Genomic DNA, 19,114 nt, shown 5'->3' on the forward strand with positions numbered 1-19,114 from the left:
GAAATCCTGAATATATTGACTGAAACTCTGAATATATTGAATGAAACTCTGAATATATGGAATGAAATCCTGAATATATTGACTGAAACTCTGAATATATTGAATGAAACTCTGAATATATTGAATGAAACTCTGAATATATTGAATGAACTCTGAATCTATTGAATGAAACTCTGAATCTATTGAATGAAACTCTGAATCTATTGAATGAAACTCTGAATATATTGAATGAAATCCTGAATATATGGAATAAAATCCTGAATATATGGAATGAACTCTGAATATATTGACTGAAACTCTGAATATATTGAATGAAACTCTGAATATATGGAATGAACTCTGAATATATTGACTGAAACTCTGAATATATTGAATGAAACTCTGAATATATGGAATGAACTCTGAATATATTGACTGAAACTCTGAATATATTGAATGAAACTCTGAATATATGGAATGAACTCTGAATATATTGACTGAAACTCTGAATATATTGAATGAAATCCTGAATATATGGAATGAAATCCTGAATATATTGAATGAACTATGAATATATTGAATGAAACACTGAATATATTGAAGGAACTCTGAATATATTGAATGAAACTCTGAATATATGGAATGAAATCCTGAATATATTGAATGAACTATGAATATATTGAATGAAACACTGAATATATTGAAGGAACTATGAATATATTGAATGAAACACTGAATATATTGAAGGAAACTCTGAGAATATGGAATGAAATTTGTCTTCATCCCGGTGCTGCTGCCGTCTTGTGTTTTAGGTCATTATCCGTGCAGATCTTGGTGCTGCTAGACGTGTGTGTCACTATGAGCGAGTCAGCACGAAATCTAGTATCAGCAATCCTAAATAATGAGGAGACAATTAACACCCTGGTGAATGTGATGGCGAGCTGAAGCTTCATGAAGCATTGAAGCTTTCCAGCAAATTGGTTCGGAAAAGGGTTCATTTCTCGAGGCTTCATGTGCACACGAAACCACCTAATGGTCAAAGAACAGGCAGATATGATCTTAACCATGTGATCTGTGATATATTGTATTTTGCGCCAGTAAAGGCTGTTGGGAATGATTATAAACAATGAAAAAAATATATATTACCATGTAATCCATTTATATCTATATAATATATAATATAATGTCTATTTTCTAGTAAGTATATTACGAGTATATAACATACATGTATAATAAACTGTAATTGTTTCATGAGTAATGCATCTTATGTGTGTAAACCAATCCTTTGGTCAGTAATTGTATTGTAGTGTAGTGTAATATAATATAATAATGGCAGGAGGGGTAATATTAGCGTTCTGTGTCCCTTCTGGAAAGTGGCATTGTTTCAACCAGTGAAGATCTGAACCACTTCCTGAACCAGTTGTCTACCTTACTACGGTTAGAAAGATCCCTCGTTGGTGTTCTAACAACATTTAGTTTCTCTTATTCTCTTATTTATCTACTTCAAGCACTTTTTCTGGGACAATCCCAGCCAAAGCTGCCTAAAAGTATAAATCAAAAGTAAAACCCTCATATATACTGATATTTCCACTTATGTGTTTCTACTAGGCTGTTGTGTTTCCTCAATGCATCACGATATTCACACATTCTATCAGAGCTTGTATTATGAAATGACATGAGTGCAGGTTTAACATCTCCCATTAGGCCCGGCTTTATTTGGCACTTCTTTCACTTAGGGTGTGTCACAAGAGTTGTGTGAGGTCAGGTCTTCCCACTATCGCACCATCAAACAGGTTTCACTTCACAAGGGTAAGGCTTATGATCTTCAGTCAGACAGAGATGAGTTCTGTGCAGGAGGTTAACCCCATGGTGAGGGGGATCAGAGCCCCGAAGATCCTGCAGAGTCTGGCTGCACGCATCACACAGGAGATCACACAGGTGAGTCCCAGGTGAACTGATCTGTGCGACATGGCTGTTTTAGTTTGCTCCTGTATGAACCTGTCAGTGGGATATCATTGTACATATTGCAGACTTATTCCCAAGGGGAAGTTTTGGTAACGCTTTAGATTGCAGCACACAACTACCTCATAATTACGCGTTATGGTTTAATCTTTTGTAGCCTACTAACAGTGTACCAGTTCAGTACACTGTAAACAATTGCTGTTAATTTACAGCAGGATTTCAACAGTATTAACCTGTTATTGCTAAAAACAGTGCTTTACTGTTAATACAAAAGAAAACCTGTTAAATTACGCTCATAGGCCGTTTTTTAACTGAACTATAATGCATTCTTAAAAACATCACTTTACTGCTGATCAACTGTATAAAGTATCATCAGTAACAGTTTCATGCAGTATATTTTTTAATTCTGGGACCTGATCTGCACCTGTGAGGCTTGTACATTGTACATGATTGTAAAATCAGTGAATTAGCTCTGTTCTTCACTCACATGTTGTTCTGGTTTGCATTCTGTGCTTGTAGCTATAGACAGACATGTTGGGAAAAGTGTCAACAAGTCTATTATAGCCTTTTTCCTAACAAGTGCCTTTAATTGTATTTAGTGTGACTATTCCTATGTCTGTAACCTGCTAAGTCTATTCATCTAGGCAAAAAATAATGTTTATTAAAATGTATGTAAAAAATAGAACCTAAATAGTGCATTAAAACAAATCAGTAAGATAATGTAAAAGAAAGGTGAAAAACAGCTACATAATGTATCTTTAAACAGTAAATTAACTGTAAAATACTGTGAAATTAAAAAAAAAAAAACAGTTCAATCTGTATTTTTCATTAACAATACAAAGCTGTAAATTTCAGCGACAGTATAATAATGTTAATTTTACAGTTACATAAAGGCAACACTGCTGCCAGTTCTTTACTGTCATTTTACCGGGAAATTCTTAACAGTGTATGTAGGCCTACCCATAGCCTACATATATACTGGGCTAGTGTTGCACCGAAATCTGTGACCGCAGAGAGCCAGCAACACATGAGGTCACCATTTCTGGCGGTTGCTTGTCTTGCTGTTGTATATTGTTTTCATGCCTACCTGTTCTTATGAACAGGACCGGTTCTACGAGGCATTGCACCCTCGGTTTTAATATTTTGCTCCAGACGCACGGACTGTGTGGGCCTCTCTCTGCGCGCCTTCTATTTTGGTTCATGTACTGTATGTGCAGCAGCACAACGTGCAAAACGGCTGGGAGAAGGTGTGGTGATTATGAAATACTCTCTCAGACAGTCACAATCACTGGATTTATCAGTCCTGCTGGCTCCAGCTGCTGCAGGGATTTCATTAGGGAATCCGTTGCTTTTGCGCTTAATGTCGACTTTCATTGCACGTTTCGCTCGGCTATGGCGCCAGAAAAAACGGCAGTTTCATATTGTGTTTACTGCTTAGGAGGGCACTCCATTTATTTGTTGTTGTCCATTGACGGGGGGTGCGGAATAATGTAACGTCGGGTAATCCCGACCCGGTAGATTTATACCTGTAAGAAGTTACAAACAGTCATTTTAAAGCTGAAGTAGGCAAGATTGGAACAAATATGATTAATTATGATTCTAACGGCATCTGCAAGATCTCTGGACGGTTGTCAAGAATTTAGAGATCATTTATACTGTAGTTATTATTCAACTACTGGATACCTACTATGACAGGGTGGTATGACCATAAAACTGAGCATAAATCTGGACGTTTCAGGGAAGATGGACTGGTGACTTCTGCATCACTTAATACAGTACATCTGGTTTGATTTTATGTAGAAAATTACCTTATTATGGACAAATGGGCAAACTACATTGTTCCTTTATAATTTTGGGGTACTTAAAATAACCAGTCTTTCTGGCAATTGGCTCTTCAAGGTGCAAGCTTACCCTTTTTCAGCTCTGTGCACAGCCTCCTTTCATCCCAGAAAATTAATAGATCAAACTATGAATCACACTGTGTATATGGTTAATGTACTCTTCTGACAGCAAACTGTGCAGTTAATTTAGTTTGTTCTTCCATGTTATGAGGCAAGTGAAATCAAAACAAAGAGTTCTCATATTGTTCTCTGTAGTGGAGGGAACTAACAGTGCTTTAGAGAAGAACAGCCTGCACACCCTGTAGTTAACCTGTAACAAAATAAATCAAATCAAATCAAATCAATTTATTTTTGTATAGCGTCAAATCACAACAGAAGTTATCTCAAGACGCTTTAAAGTTACTGCAAAGTTACAGGTTAAGGGAATGAGGGCCGTAATAAAGCACTGTTCATTCCCTGTTGTTTCATTGCGTTACAGGATAACTACAGGGTGTGCTGTGAGAACTAGATAAAATAAAACACACAAAATCACGTGCACCCCTCCCCTCTTTCCAAGCATATCGGAGAACCCAAGGTGACCTTCAGGTAATGTAAAACGTGAAAGGCCCTCTCTAGAGCCAGTGTTTGGTTTGTCCGTTCTGGGCCACTAAGCACAACAATTCTTAGTTTCAGGTGATTAGGATATACACCAATGAAGACATAGTTATGAATATTAGATTTAATTTAATTTCTGCCAATAAATCCCCCTAAATCCTACACACTGGTCCTTTAAGCGAAATGATGATTGGTATTACTTATTTTACTAAAAATAAAATATCTAAGTAGACTCCTTCCACCAATGCTAATAGCATATGACTTAATTTATATTACAAGTGTCCTAACAATGACCCAGGGAGCATTCCGTAACTTTTGGCTGTTAGCATTAGCTAAGGCTGACACCATCAACGTTTCACTGATGCCTCACCGGTATCATTGGTTGCATGATGACTCCAATGAACACTGATCATTGGTCAGCACTGGTTGACATGAATTAAATCATGGATGCCAGAAGTGGAGGGGCCAAGGGGCCATTGGCCAACAGGCAACAACAGCTGTCAGTGTGTCAGTGTGCTGACTTGACTATGACTTTCTCCAAACCGCATGTGATTATCATAAAGTGGGCATGTCTGTAAAGAGGAGACTCGTGGGTACCCATAGAACCCATTTACATTCACATGTCTTGAGGTCAGCGGTCAAGGGACCCCTTTCAAAATGGCCATGACAATTTTTCCTTTAAGATTGTAACGTTATTTGGCCTCCTTCTCAACAAGCCAGTATGACATTCCTTAGGTTTTCTAGTTTCATATGATACCAGTATCTTCACTCTAGCTTTAATACAGAGCCCGATACAAACCTAAAAAAATGCAAGTTGCGTTAATGCGTTAAAGAAATTAGTGTCATTAAAACAAATTAGCATTAACGCGTTATTATCGCGGTAACTTTGACAGCCCAAATAACAACCTTAAAAAACATAAAAGATGGAAATTGGGTGTCAGGGTTGAAAAATACATACCCACCTGAGCTTGTGTCTAACCCACGCTGTTTTTCTCAGGGAGCGAAGAAACCCTTCCAGCAGGTGATTGATGTCAGTTCAGGGGATCCCCAGAGGGCAGGGATGGCACCCATCTCATTTATTCGCCAGGTTGGTGTTTAATATTTTATGTGTGTGTGTGTGTGTGTGTGTGTGTGTGTGTGTGTGTGTGTGTGTGTGTGTGTTTGTCTATCTGCTATACCTGCTTTCCTGCCCCCAAGGGGATCAGTGACATATAAAAAGACAGACGGCTACAAACTGAACCTGTCTGTGTTTGTTTGTCTTCTCAGGTCTTGGCAGTGTGTATTTACCCTGAGCTCCTCAAAGAAAAAAGCCTTCCTCCGGATGCCAGGCAGAGGGCACAGAAGCTTCTGGGGGTCTGCAATGGAGGGAGCGTGGGTCAGAATGAATACAATGCATTCATTTGTACAGATTTGAAAACATTTGACCCAAAATGGTTCATAGAATTCCTTTGACTGGCACTTCTGCTCTAATTGCTGCCCACTCTGTCCATGACAGGCTCATACTCTTCTACCTCCCGTGGCATACCATATGTCCACAAAAGTGTTGCAGAATTCATCATGAGGCGAGATGGTGGAGTGAGTTCACACCCAGAAGACATAATCATCAGTAGTGGTTCTGAGAACCTTTTGTCGGTACGATGAAAATGTTTGTTTGGAGTATGATTAGTAAGACAGAACACACATCTGCACTGTGTATTACAAGTAAACATCCATTAATCTGTATAGGAACTGAGTCTAGACATGCAAATGTCAGTATTGTCTCAATAATAATGTCATTTTGCTCTTATGCATGCACATCCAAAGCTTGACAGACTGTCTAAGAGGAGTTTAGCGTACGGTCAATTGTAACAACTTTTTGCCATCCCTTTACTTTTTATCCAGTGCCATTGCCAAGTTGAAATATCAATATCTAGCCTAATACTTCCAAAATTATATGTTCCATCAGGCTCAGATACATTCTCTGTGATGAGTGCATAACATGTTAGTAAGCTAAACTAGGATGACTAAGATGGTGAACATGCTAAACATTACCTGAACATCATCAGCATGTTAAACACTGTCACCATGAGCATGTTAGCATAACAACCACTTACATTTAAAAAAAAAAAAAGAAAAGCAAATTCCATCGAAATCTTTATTGGCAAAAGATTTGCAACATATTTTTACTTCACCACAAACTGCTAATTATTAATAAGGAACTGTCAACTGATATATCCACCTTCATTCTTGGCGGTTTAGAAATTGTGATCGTCTTGTCGTAGCTTGTCGGGTCACACCTGTATGTTGCAATGTTGCCATGTCGATGTAAGGACAAACAAAATGAGTTCAACGCTCTTATCCTCAATGCAAAAAGTACTTTAATGTGGAATCAAAGCATGCATTTTTGCATGTTCTTTAATTGTGTTGTTATTCATTGTGTTAAGCTGTTTTTGCACCTGATGGCCAGCGGAGAGGGGGAGACTCGGACAGGCGTGTTGACCCCGATGCCATGCCCACACACCCTGCCAACGCTGCTGGACATGTCCGGGGTGACACTGGTGCCGTATCAGCTGATGGAGGACCGAGGCTGGGCTGTAGACCTGGACGAGCTGCACCGAGCTTTGAAGACAGCTAAGGGGCGCTGCGAGCCCAGAGCCATTTACATCAGCAACCCAGGAAACCCCACAGGTAAACAACATACAGTAGCTATACATTAACTGATCTCCCCACTCTAATCTCACTATTATATGTCCTTCTATAGGTCATGTGCAAGACAGGAAATCAATAGAAGAAGTGATTCATTTTGCTGCAACCGAGGGCCTCGTCCTGTTGGCTGAAGAGGTCATTACAAGCTACATGAAGAAACCGGCATCTAAAAGTTGTTCTCATCAGTGTTCAGTCTCAAACAAGCTCCCTCTCTTCGTGTCTTCTTGAACCTTCTAGGTGTACCAGGACAGCGTGTATGGACAGGAGAAAGAGTTTATTTCCTATAAGAGAGTGCTGTTTGAGATGGGCAAAGAGTACTCAGAGACAGTGGAGTTGATCTCTTTCCACTCTTTATCCGGCGCCTGCATGGGAGAGTGAGTATCACTGCTTCTTTAAAGGCTCTCTGTTAGATATGCAAAGCCATCGCCATGTTAAGAGCCGTGTGGAGGCAAACGATATGCTCTGAATTTCATGTTTAGCATCTTTAAGAACATACCTCTCCTTTGCCAAATATGTAAACTCAACACTCCACTACATAGCCTATTGCTCCCCATTAATGGCAATTGCAAGGACATTTTAAGAAGCCGAATACATAATATTCTTGGCATTGAAAGACGTAAACGTTAGGTGTATCAAATGTTGCAAGTGAATCAAATAAACACGGTTACATGGAGTGTATAGGAAAATATCGATACACTTGAATATTATGATATTATGTTAGGTGATACTGTATCGATTCTCAAAAACACTGTGTCAATTTTTAATTAATAGTTTACATGCAATGATTTGTGGCTCAGATTGCACAAACAGTAGTGCTATGATGTTGGATGTTACAGGAACTGTGATAAATGCAAATGCAGATTTCCCTGTTCTGATTGCATAAACAAAGTTAACTTGGTTTTTACTCAGATTTTATGCATACGGCCTTGTGTTCTTTATACTATGACAGTTTTCCTAAAACTAAATTTAAAAAAAACGCAATATATCGCAATATATTAAATCGTAACCCCTGTATCATGGTATGTAACGTATCGCCATATTCTTGCCAATACATAGCCCTAGTTATATGGCTATAAAAACAATAAACACGGCTCAGCCTTCAGGTGACTGTAGACGAATTGTGCTCATCCTGTGTTTAGGTGTGGTCAGAGAGGAGGATATATGGAGCTAGTTAACTTGGACCCGGGAGTGGAATATTATTTAAAACATATTCAGGACCCTTATAGCCCTCCAGTTTTACCACAGCTCGCTCTGGAGGTCATGGTCAACCCACCCACGCCTGGAGATCCTTCCTATAAAACATACTCACAGGTAGGGAAATCACCATTTCATCAAAAAGAATGACTGGAAAACCAAGTCTCTTACATACTGCTGCTTGTAAACAGTAACATAACTGCACCACATTAATAATTCTATGTATTTCTACTATATTTTTAGCCAAGTGGGAACAGTGCTCAGTATTTAAAAAAACTGGAAAACAGATTTTATTAATGTTTTATCACTTATTATTATTTAGATGGATTTGTTTTTAGTTTTGAATGTTTCTACAACTTTCCCATTAATTACTGCACTTCCAATAATTAAATAAAAAATTCTGGCATACTAATTCCATCATTGTTTATTACTGCGTGTATTTTGATGCAAATCCTGATCCAGATTAGAAGTATTTCCTATTATTAACTAATTAATCAAACTAATTAAAAAAATAGCTCTGCCTTTGCAGATGTCTGCCTCCCAAAATGTTTTGAATCCATTGTATTTTCATGTTTACATCCTCAAATCTACATTTTAAAACCTTTTTTCACATGCTTATAAAAGAGGATGTATGCCACCATAGGCTGTGAAATAGTTTATGAACCATAGATTTTTTTTCCCCCATTGTATATTTTATTATATGTTTTATTGTTTGTTTCTGTTTGTTAGAATGCAGTAACATCATTAACTTAATGCTACATTCATAGATTTTTTTTGCCCGTCTGGCATAACATCACTTTAAAAAGTTGATATGTCGAATGTGTTAGCAAACATTACCTATTTATACATCCAGCAGATATGGAGCAACATTAGCATATTTGTTGTCGTATAAATCTAACCTCAATATTCACTCAACTTTTAACTCTGTTGACTTCATGGAAAAATATCTGTCTTTTTAGCTGCTCCAATGTGTTCCCCAGCTAGTCACTAACTTCGGCTGTTGGCTGTTTGTATAGGTATAGTGTATGTCTGAAAACGGCGGGAAAAACCAAGACAATGAGTCGGGTGAAAATTCTCTGTTGCTCCGTCAGTGACTCCTTTCACATTACACAGTCAGTTTTTTCAGTTGCTAATACAAAACACATTAGGGTTGTCAATCGATTCAAATAGTTAATCGCGACTAATCACAAAATAATCACATATTTTTATCTGTTCAAAATGTACCTTAAAGGGAGATTTGTCAAGCATTTATTACTCTTATCAACATGGGAATTGGCAAATATGCTTGTTTTATGCAAATGTTTGTATATATTTATTATTGGAAATCAATTAACGAGACAAAACAATGACAAATATTGTCCAGAAACCCTCACAGGTACTGCATTTAGCATAAAAATATGCTCAAATCATAACATGGCAAACTGAAGCCCAACAGGCAACAACAGCTGTCAGTGTGCTGACTTGACTATGACTTGCCCCAAAACTGCATGTAATTATCATAAAGTGGACATGTCTGTAAAGAGGAGACTCGTAGGTACCCATAGAACCAATTTTCAGTCACATATCTGGAGGTCAGAGGTCAAGGGACCCCTCTGAATATGGCCATGACAGTTTTTCCTCACCAAAATTTTGCGCAAGTTTGGATTTTTATGTATTTTATTTTTTATTTTATGGCTTGTGTGCTTTTACAACTGGTAACCAATGTTTGTCCTTTTTTCTCAATTGAAGGAGATTCTTCACTCGCAGTCAACTCTGTCCCAGAATGCCCAGCGTGCTTGTGAGATCCTGAATGATCTACCAGGTATCAACTGCCAACCAGGGATGGGGGGAGTCTTTCTTTATCCCTGTCTGCATTTACCACCGCAGATGATAGAAGAGGCCAAGGTGAGAAATCATCTCCACTGGGCCTTAAGTCCTCAAGCTTTACTACAATTTATGGATGTAGTGCTTTTAATGTAACTCATTAATATTTTCTGAAGCTGTAATGTATTTGTTTACATCAATAATGTTTGTAAACCAAAAGTAAAAAAGCAAATATTTTCAGTTATGATCAGTTGAAAAAACACAGAAAGTGTGAATATATGCGTCATTTACAAGGTCAACAAAATAATGATTGTATCATTAATGTTTTCTGATGTTATTTACATCAGTAATATGTGTTAACAAACAGGCAATGTAATAGTTAAAAAGCTAAACAATTAGGGCTTTATTTCATTCTAAATTTCTAAAGTCGCAGATGTCACTGGTGATTAGAAACAATTTAACATTGATTACTGTTGTGTCTCAAATCTCATCTTATGCATGCAAAAGCTGTAGTTTTAGCAGTAATTTGAATGGGGCACTGTTATTAACTTCAGATGTTAGGAGTGGAGGCCGATGTGCTTTACTGTCAGAGGTTACTGGAGGAGGAAGGTGTGTGTTTGGGAGCCGGCTGTGAGAACGAACAAGAAGAACCAAACTACCACATCAGGTAAGAAATTTGAGTTTTAGACCTTCAGAGTGAGGACATTTTTGGAAAGAGAGGACATTTTTTAAACTGAGTCATTTTTGGATAATGAGGACATTTTTGGAAAGAGGATATTTTCGGAACACAAGTACATTTTGGAAAAGGGTCACTTTATGAAAGGATTTGGGAAGATCAGGATCTTTAGGAACGCAAGAACATTTTTGGGAAATCAGGACATTTTACAGCATTTTTGATACGAGAGGACACTTTCGGAAAGTGAGGATATTTGGGAAAACATGTTACTTTTGGATGGTGGGGAAATCGAGGACTCTTTCGGAAAGAGTTCAGTCGATGAAAATCAAGACGTTTTGTAAAGCAGGGAATAACTGAAAACACACGTTTCGCTGAGCAGGGCACTTAAGAGCCTTTGTTGCATTTTTATCTGTTTTTACTCAAATTTGACATTTATTTTATTTCTACTTTTTCTAGGGCTGTCAAAGTTAACGCAATAATGACGCGTTAACGCAAATTTGTTTTAACATCACTAATTTCTTTAACGCATCTTGTGATTTTTAGGTGGTAACAGGCTCCGTTTTAAAGCTAGAGTAAAGATACTTGTATCTTTTGAAACTAGAAGACCTAAATCCATTGGTACCAACCATGTCATACTAGTTTGTTGCAAAGGAGAATACATTTTCAAAGGGGTCCTTTGACCTCTGACCTCAAGATATGTGAATGTAAATGGGTTCTATGGGTACCCACGAGTCTCCCCTTTACAGACATGACCACTTTATGATAATCACAAGCAGTTTGAGGCAAGTCATAGTCAAGTCAGCACACTGACACACTGACAGCTGTTGTTGACTGTTGGGCTGCAGTTTGCCATGTTAGGATTTTGTTGTTTTTGATTATGTTTTTTTTCCCTCACAGGCTGTGTGTTTTGGCTCCTCCTGCCACCCTGGAGGAGATCTTGGCACGAATTCGCTCTTTCCACCTGCGCCTGCTGGACAGATTTCCCTGACAGAAGTGTCAAGGACACAGACTCTGTAGAAAATTACCAAAACATGGTTGACGTGTTTTGTCTTGCGAAAGTTTTAAATTGAAATTGTCAGTACAATGAATAACTTGTTTCTTGATCCTGCAAAGACTAAAATGTACTTTGATACTAAGATAAGATAAGATAAAATAAGATATTCCTTTATTAGTCCCGCAGGGGGGAATTTGCAGTGTACAGCAGCAAAGGGGATAGTGCAGAAAACAAGATGCATCAGCTAACACAGTAAAAAAGAGCTAAACAAAGTGTAACAAAATATGAACCGTTTAAATAGAAGGAAGTATAAAAATAGGAGCAGTATATACAGTATTGACAATAAACAGACCATTAACAAAATTGCACAAGTGGAAAATGATATTGCACAGTGAGAATGAAATGAACTTCCACCTGAAAATATCAGGTTATTGTCAGTTTTTGGTGTGTAAGTGGTCTACCGGGAGCAGTGCTGGTTGTGGAGTCTGACGGCTGCAGGAAGGAAGGACCTGCGATAGCGCTCCTATACACACTTACTATATAATAACCTGTGAATTAAAAGATGTAAGCCATCTTATGACACTTTTTTAGTTTTTGTAAAAGTACAACAGACGCAATCAATAAAGGATCTTTGAATTATTAATGAGGTTTGATTTGATTTCACTTTATTATCAGGATATTTTTCTGAAATGTGTCTTGCATCTCAAGACTATTTCACATAGTCTACATACCAAAACACATACTACAAACATGCAGTATATTAACACATCAGACATTACCAGTGGTGGAAGAATTATTCAGATTTACTTAAGTAAAAGTACTAATACCACACTGTGAAAAAACATTTCATGTTGCATTGCACAATGCTTAAAATTAAATTTAAAATTGAATTTACTACAAGTACCTCAAATTTGTACGTAAGTACGGTACTCGATTAAATGTAGGCTACTAGTTACAGTCCACCACTGCTGAGTCCATACTAACACTTTGTATTGTAGATTGGAAAAATAACAGAATCGGTGTGTTTGCTTCAGTTGATCTGAGTCTCCCAAGAGAGTAAATACATTGTTACAGTCTGTGTTGGAGGATACTATTTAACTGGAAGACCAAAAATTAGTGGATTGATTGATTAAATGCTCCATTAATTATCATATATTACACTCCAACCATCCCTGTAGTACAAGTATAAATTACCCCCTGTTAATGTTAAAGTCAAATATTTTGTTATATTTCTGTACACATGTGCTGACTTGTTCTTGCTCTGGCTCTGGAGGGGTTATGTAAGGACAATCGAAACAGATGCAGCAGGGAACATAGATTCCCAAGTCAAAGACTGGCCTTACGTGTGTTTATTTGAGTGTATTTGTGTGTGTGTGTGTGTGTGTGTGTGTGTGTGTGTGTGTGTTTGTGTCTGATTACGATTCAGTTTTGAGAGTATAAAAGCCATACGACACGCTGACAGTCCAATCTGAGGAATCATGATGAAAGCGGCCCTTGTCCTGCTGTTTGCTGCCTACGGTGAGTCTACCTGATTTAAAGAGGGGCATCTCTACCTCGAGAAGGGTTAGAGCTAAAGGATTAGATAGAGTTATTCTGTATTCTTCTTATTATCAACATATCCCATGAAAAGACCAACATCTACAATGTGTTTGTTCGTACTTTCTGACTACCCGACCCTGTCTGTGGCACTCAGCCCCTCAGTTCCTACTAAAGACACAAATTCTGAAAAATAAAAATAAACATAGTTTAATTTAAAAAAGAAAATTACAACGGGTAGTATTTTTTAAAATTATTTTTCTTTTTCTTATGTTTCTTTTTTTGTTTTATATATGTTGTTGCTGCTGTCTGTATGTCCCTTTTACAAGTATGTGCATGTATTCCTTTAACCTTAAAGAAAAAAGAAAAAAGAAAAGGCTCTTTAATTACCTAAATTAGCTGGTCAATGTACATTTTAGCAAATGTTACTTAAAAAGGAGTCAATAGTGCATTTGTTCCGCCCTATTTTCAGCGGCGTATGAATCCACATTTGGTGCTTTAGCGAGTATTTGGCAGGATGGTTTGTGTGGGATTGAGCCAAAATGAGCCCCACGTGTGACCTCAGCCCTCTCTAACTTGTATCCAGCATAGAGTTGCACCTTTGAAAATGTTTTTGTGATCTTACAGATGTTTGCTCTCTGCCCAGAACCCAATATCCTCAAACTGCACCGGACTGCCAAAGCTGTCGAGCAAACATTTTATCATTCCAGGCAGACAGTGTTAATCTTTCAGACCTTCGCAATACCTCTGAATATGCAACTTCCTACTGCAAATTGAAAGTTTGCATAGAAAAACTGAGAAATGTACGGAGTGCTGAGGTCAAAATGGGGGGTTACAGAAAGAGTTACAACTTTCAGGATCAGAGCTGAGCTGTGTCAGCCTTTGTAATCTCCCGTTCTTTCTGTGGCCCAGCTCACGGGTGCGGCAGGCCCACCTATCCACCCATTGTGAGCCGTGTTGTGAACGGGGAAGATGCTCAACCTTACAGCTGGCCCTGGCAGGTGAGTTGATAATAATAATAATTGATAATTTGGCAGTATGGCAGATAATACACACCATGAGGTGATAAAGATCTGCCAACTGCTTCACATGTTACTCTATCACATCTCTTAAAGTAGCTATCCTTCTATCTCAAATAAAGCATCTCAAAATTGTACTTAAGTACAGTACTTGAGTAAATGTATTTAGTTGGTTACTTATTATAGTGATGCATAAACTCTGCTGGCACTAAAGCCGTCTCTCTGTGTGTTTCTCAGATCTCTCTGCAGTATCGCAGCGGCTCCAGGTACTATCACACCTGTGGAGGCACTCTGATCGCTCCCAACTGGGTCATGACTGCTGGTCACTGCATTGGGTAGATCACAGTTTACTCTCACTCTCTGTATTGTTTTATCACATGGTGTGAAATGAAGGTTTAATCTAAACTGTGTATTTGTGTCCGTCAAACATATCTGTGTTTTAGATCTCGCACCTACCGTGTCGTGGTGGGCGAGTATGACCTCACCAGACAGGAGATCTATGAGCAGATTAAAGGTGTGGAGAAGATCGTGGTTCACCCTAACTGGGATGATAACTGCCTGTCTTGTGGGTACGTGTATAATAACTCCTCCATACAGCTGTTTTCCTCCTGTGTTTCAAATTTGAAGTTGAATTGATTGATGTTTTGGTCACTTGGAGGCAAATGGACTTAAGTTTGGTGCCCTTGTCTAATACTTATAATATAACTTATTGAGCTGAGTTGTTTTTGGGGCAGGCTGTTAGGTCTTGTTGTAATGTACTGTAATTTGTATATACTGTATATCCCACAAAATCAATTTGTATGTATTCCATGTAATCGTGAACCACAAAGTATAAAAAGCAACAAATGCCACGTAGGGCGGAGGTCGGAATGGATAAAAAACACCTTAAATCTGATTGGCTACCCCTGATGCCACCCCATTATCCTAAGCTATGATTGGCTATCTGCCAATAAACCTGACTTCATATGTTTATATGTGCAATTCAGTCTTGAACCTGAGAGGCAGCAGTGCACCTGAGTATGCACCTATCCTGCCAAAAAACAAGAATAAGAATATAAGAGCACGATTTTAGTCTGATTTGGAGCGATACTTTGTTTTGTTGTGAATGGTAGGTCTATTTATCTTTTTAAACTTATTTTTTTGGGGGCATTTTTTAACATTTTATTGACAGTGGATAGAGTCTTGGAAAGGGAGAGAGAGAGAGAGAGTGGATGCGGAAAGGGCCACAGGCCGGATTTGAACCCGGGCCACCGTGGTCAGGACTGAAGCCTGTTATATGGGCGCCCGCTCTACCAACTGAGCTAACCAGGCGCCCCAGGTCTATTTATCTTTAAGATTAAAAATTTAAACAGAGCAATATAAGTAACTGTAAAACACTGCAATGTTAGTAATTAAAGTAGATAAGAGTAGCGCACGTATTTCATGCCACAGTGTGACCCCCACTTCGGACACCCCAGCCAAAAAACTCTGGACACGCCGCCGTTTGGGGAAAAGGTTTTCAAGTTTGTGATTAAATTCATCATGGAAAGTTAGAGTTCTGTGTTTCAACGTAATTTTTTCTTGTTGTTCAGTAACGACATTGCGATGATCAAACTGTCCTCACCTGCTCTTCTGGACGACAAAGTACAGCCCGCCTGTATTCCAGAGAGCGGAGAGATCGCTCCTCACAACGACCCCTGCTACATCACCGGCTGGGGAAGAATCTACAGTGAGTGTTTGTAATGTCACAACACACCGATGCTGATCTATAACCCGTTCTCAATGCTACCATGTGACTCTACTGATCCAATGAAATGAATGGTTATGCAGTTTAGCAGTGGTTAATAAACTTTGCTTAATCTCAGCCACTTAAAGTCGGGGTAAAGTCAAATCTGAGAAAATAATTGCTGAAAATTTTTAAAAGACTGAACTATAGAATACTGAGTTGCGGAGTTAGACCGTTAAACTGTTTTTCTTCATTTTTGTGTTCAGTATATTTTGGGCGGCCCTGAAATCATGGCTCTATGACAGGGGATTGTCATAATTATATTAACTGTAAATATTCAAACAAAATTTGATTAAAACATACTTTCGCCTGATTTCCCTCAGTATTCTTACATTCAAATTAAACACATTTGTCCCCAATGCAGCATCTTTTCACCGTCAAGGCTTTTATATCTTACAGTTACTTTTTGGGATTGTAGTATTGAACATATTGATCATATTAAAGAGGAATCATATTGCACTGTGTCACAGGATGCTTTAAAGGAATAGTTTGAAATTCTGGGACATACGCTCATTTGCTTTTTGCAGAGAGTTAGATGTGAACAGCCATGCATAGTAAACATTACAATAATGAGAACAATAAAAATCCTGATGGCAAAATCATATTTTTATTAACTCCCCTGTCATCTCAGTTTACAAAGTTACTTTAACAGCAGAACTATGGGAAAGTCCACAGGCTGTAAACAAATATTTTTTGTAAACTAACGTAATGGTGTCTCTTAGAGCAGCCATCTGGTTGCATCATGTAACACCACCTTGACGATGATCTGGGTTTTTAATTTGTATTCCTGCAGGTGGCGGTCCCCTGGCCTCTAAGCTCCAGCAGGCTATCCTTCCTGTGGTCAGCCACAGCGTTTGCAGCGGCAGCAGTTGGTGGGGGGGCACTGTGAAACCCACAATGATCTGTGGTGGTGGTGACATCCGCTCTGGCTGCCATGTATGCATCGCTCCCTTCATCACAACACGATAATAACTGCAGGTTCACACTGTATTGTTCTGTCGCCTTCACTTGTCTTCTGTCTTTTTTTTCTCTGCAGGGGGATTCAGGAGGTCCTCTGAACTGCAGGGGCGTTGATGGCAGGTGGTATGTGCAGGGGGTGACCAGCTTCGTCTCATCTCGGGGATGCAACACTCTCAGGAAGCCCACCGTGTTCACTCGCACCTCTTCCTTCACCAAGTGGATCAGTGACGTGAGTTTCCAGAAAAAGCACAGTTCCATTGACGTACAGATGGGAAACAAATTAAAGAAAAAACAACATAAAACGTGTTTTAAAGAGTCCAAAACAGCCTCAGTATTCCAAGTCTGTATTGGAGAGAATGAAAGATCAGTCAAGTCATGAGAGGAAATCTGTTTATTTGCTATTTTTATGTGGCTTGTCAATATTTCTTACTCTCTCGTTTTTTTTTTTTTTTAAATCTTTCAGACGATGCTGAGGAACTGAAGACTTGGAGCCATGCAATAAATCCATTTCATCAACTACAGAATGTCTCACTTGTCTTTCAGTTTTGCTTTTAGAATGCAAGTAGTCTCACATAACTGGACCTCCCAACACTTTCTCATCCCAACTTGTCACATACAGCCGCTTTGTCATGTCCAATGGCATCATATTATTTTGGCATCAAAACGACTAGGTTTAGGAAAGAACTACATGGTTGGGCTTAGAACTACTATGTTTGTACAGTGAAAATGAAACTGGACGTTGTGAACTCGGGACACGAACAAACATCTGATTGTAACGTGAAAGTGAAACATAAAGCACAGACACAAACAGCGGTCTCCTGGATGAAAGCCGAAGACGATTGTTTGACCCATCGTTGTTTCACTCTTAAAACTACATCACCACAGCCACTCCAGTTACTGTAGCTATGGATGGGTTCATATTGTAGTCAATGGAAAGAGAGCCTGTTAACTCTGCCTAAATGCATTTATTTGGTCACATTTATAAAATATTTAACATGTACAGTATATGTTTTCATTAACACATGCAAAAAAAATAATTTGTGATTTATCAAAGGTATATCTCTTGGAAATGGCTGGTTTACCTATTCAAAAAAATATAAGGTGATGCGGAAATGGCAGTAAAACTGGTCAGGTACGTTCCTTTACGCACAAATCCGCTCTTCTCACAATTTATAGACAAGGCCTATTGTGAATTAGGTCCCGATGGTTTGTCATTTTAAAAAAGTGGGTCCCCAGAAAAAAAAGTTTGGGAAACATTGCTTTAGACAGTTAAAAAAGGGGGTAAAAATTGATGCAGCAGAGATATTGTCTTTTTTTCCTTGTCAGTTTGGTCAGGGATTGAGATGTGTTATGCTAGTGACAGCTGATGTAGCCTGGAGCCTCTATCCTGCAGCAGAGATATGAGGAGCTACAGGGGTCTAGTAAGCTCACTTCTTTACTCTACACCTCCAGATTGTTTTGATTTTCAAACTTAATGGTCTTCAGTCCCCGATGCTAACTCAAGTGACACCTGTAGACAGCTCTTGATGTGTAAAATAAGTGGAGCTTCCTTACACTAACTCCAGAACAGTCCAATGCTGTAGGAACTGGAGGGGGTGTATTTTCAGTGGGTGACCACAAGGTGTCAGTGTTAGCTTTTGCAGTCGATGAACAGATGTGACTGAAGGCGGCTGGTTTGGTTCCCTGATGAGAGAAGAGGAGGGGGCAACATCCATATAGACTTGCATGTGTTCTGAACATAAAAAAAAGTGTATTTCATGCATCAAATCAGTTGTATGGACCTGCACATGATTGTGGACTTTCCAGCTTAATTCAGTATGTAGAGAAACTTCAGCCAGACGACCGAAAAAAATTACACTGATCCTGCAGGTTTGAAATTTGATTCAATTAAACCTAACCTTGCCCTAAACTTAAGCCAAGTCTTCACCCTAAAATGTAACGATTTACATTGTGGGGACTTGCATTTTGTCCCCAAAAGGAAGGCGAGTCCCCATAATGTGACTGTGTAAACAGATTTAGGTCCCCACAACATGAGAAATACACGCATGCACACATACACACACACACACACACACACACACACACACACACACACACACGTTGTGT

At 38.7% G+C, this 19,114-nt stretch overlaps 2 protein-coding genes across 4 annotated transcripts; both read left to right on the plus strand.

Annotated features, from left to right (window-relative positions):
- The first annotated feature begins 1,589 nt into the window (after positions 1-1,589).
- On the plus strand, positions 1,590-12,371 carry LOC141768212 (alanine aminotransferase 2-like). 3 transcript variants are annotated; one of them, XR_012594013.1, is made up of 12 exons: positions 1,590-1,917; positions 5,374-5,463; positions 5,643-5,751; positions 5,872-6,008; positions 6,800-7,043; positions 7,117-7,196; positions 7,299-7,435; positions 8,201-8,372; positions 9,984-10,139; positions 10,613-10,725; positions 11,632-11,971; positions 12,063-12,371. XR_012594013.1 is itself a non-coding variant. In XM_074636303.1 (11 exons), the coding sequence occupies exons 1-11, from the start codon at positions 1,798-1,800 to the stop codon at positions 11,720-11,722; spliced, it is 1,449 nt and encodes a 482-aa protein (XP_074492404.1). In that variant the 5' UTR covers positions 1,590-1,797; the 3' UTR covers positions 11,723-12,371. The 3 variants fall into 3 exon arrangements, 1 of the variants encoding a protein (XP_074492404.1); XR_012594014.1 differs by having other exon boundaries at positions 1,783-1,928; XM_074636303.1 differs by having other exon boundaries at positions 11,632-12,371.
- A 759-nt stretch (positions 12,372-13,130) lies between these two features.
- Positions 13,131-17,532, plus strand: LOC141768214 (proproteinase E-like). The gene is made up of 8 exons (XM_074636310.1): positions 13,131-13,246; positions 14,177-14,265; positions 14,521-14,618; positions 14,727-14,852; positions 15,855-15,991; positions 16,842-16,984; positions 17,085-17,237; positions 17,472-17,532. Exons 1-8 carry the CDS (start codon positions 13,207-13,209, stop codon positions 17,487-17,489), a joined length of 804 nt encoding a protein of 267 aa, XP_074492411.1. The 5' UTR covers positions 13,131-13,206; the 3' UTR covers positions 17,490-17,532.
- Positions 17,533-19,114: the final 1,582 nt, after the last annotated feature.

The sequence above is a fragment of the Sebastes fasciatus genome, chromosome 5 (genome assembly GCF_043250625.1).
Source record: "Sebastes fasciatus isolate fSebFas1 chromosome 5, fSebFas1.pri, whole genome shotgun sequence".
NCBI classification, from domain to species: domain Eukaryota; kingdom Metazoa; phylum Chordata; class Actinopteri; order Perciformes; family Sebastidae; genus Sebastes; species Sebastes fasciatus.

Bases quoted from the DNA above. Each gene is read 5' to 3' on its own strand.
- LOC141768214 (XM_074636310.1), top strand. From the start codon at position 13,207: ATGATGAAAGCGGCCCTTGTCCTGCTGTTTGCTGCCTACG. The intron at 14,619-14,726 runs GTAGATCACAGT...TCTGTGTTTTAG, and splicing joins ACTGCTGGTCACTGCATTGG to ATCTCGCACCTACCGTGTCG. The intron at 16,985-17,084 runs GTATGCATCGCT...TTTTCTCTGCAG, and splicing joins ACATCCGCTCTGGCTGCCAT to GGGGATTCAGGAGGTCCTCT.
- LOC141768212 (XM_074636303.1), top strand. From the start codon at position 1,798: ATGATCTTCAGTCAGACAGAGATGAGTTCTGTGCAGGAGGTTAACCCC. The intron at 5,752-5,871 runs GTCAGAATGAAT...TGTCCATGACAG, and splicing joins CTGCAATGGAGGGAGCGTGG to GCTCATACTCTTCTACCTCC. The intron at 7,436-8,200 runs GTGAGTATCACT...TCCTGTGTTTAG, and splicing joins TCCGGCGCCTGCATGGGAGA to GTGTGGTCAGAGAGGAGGAT.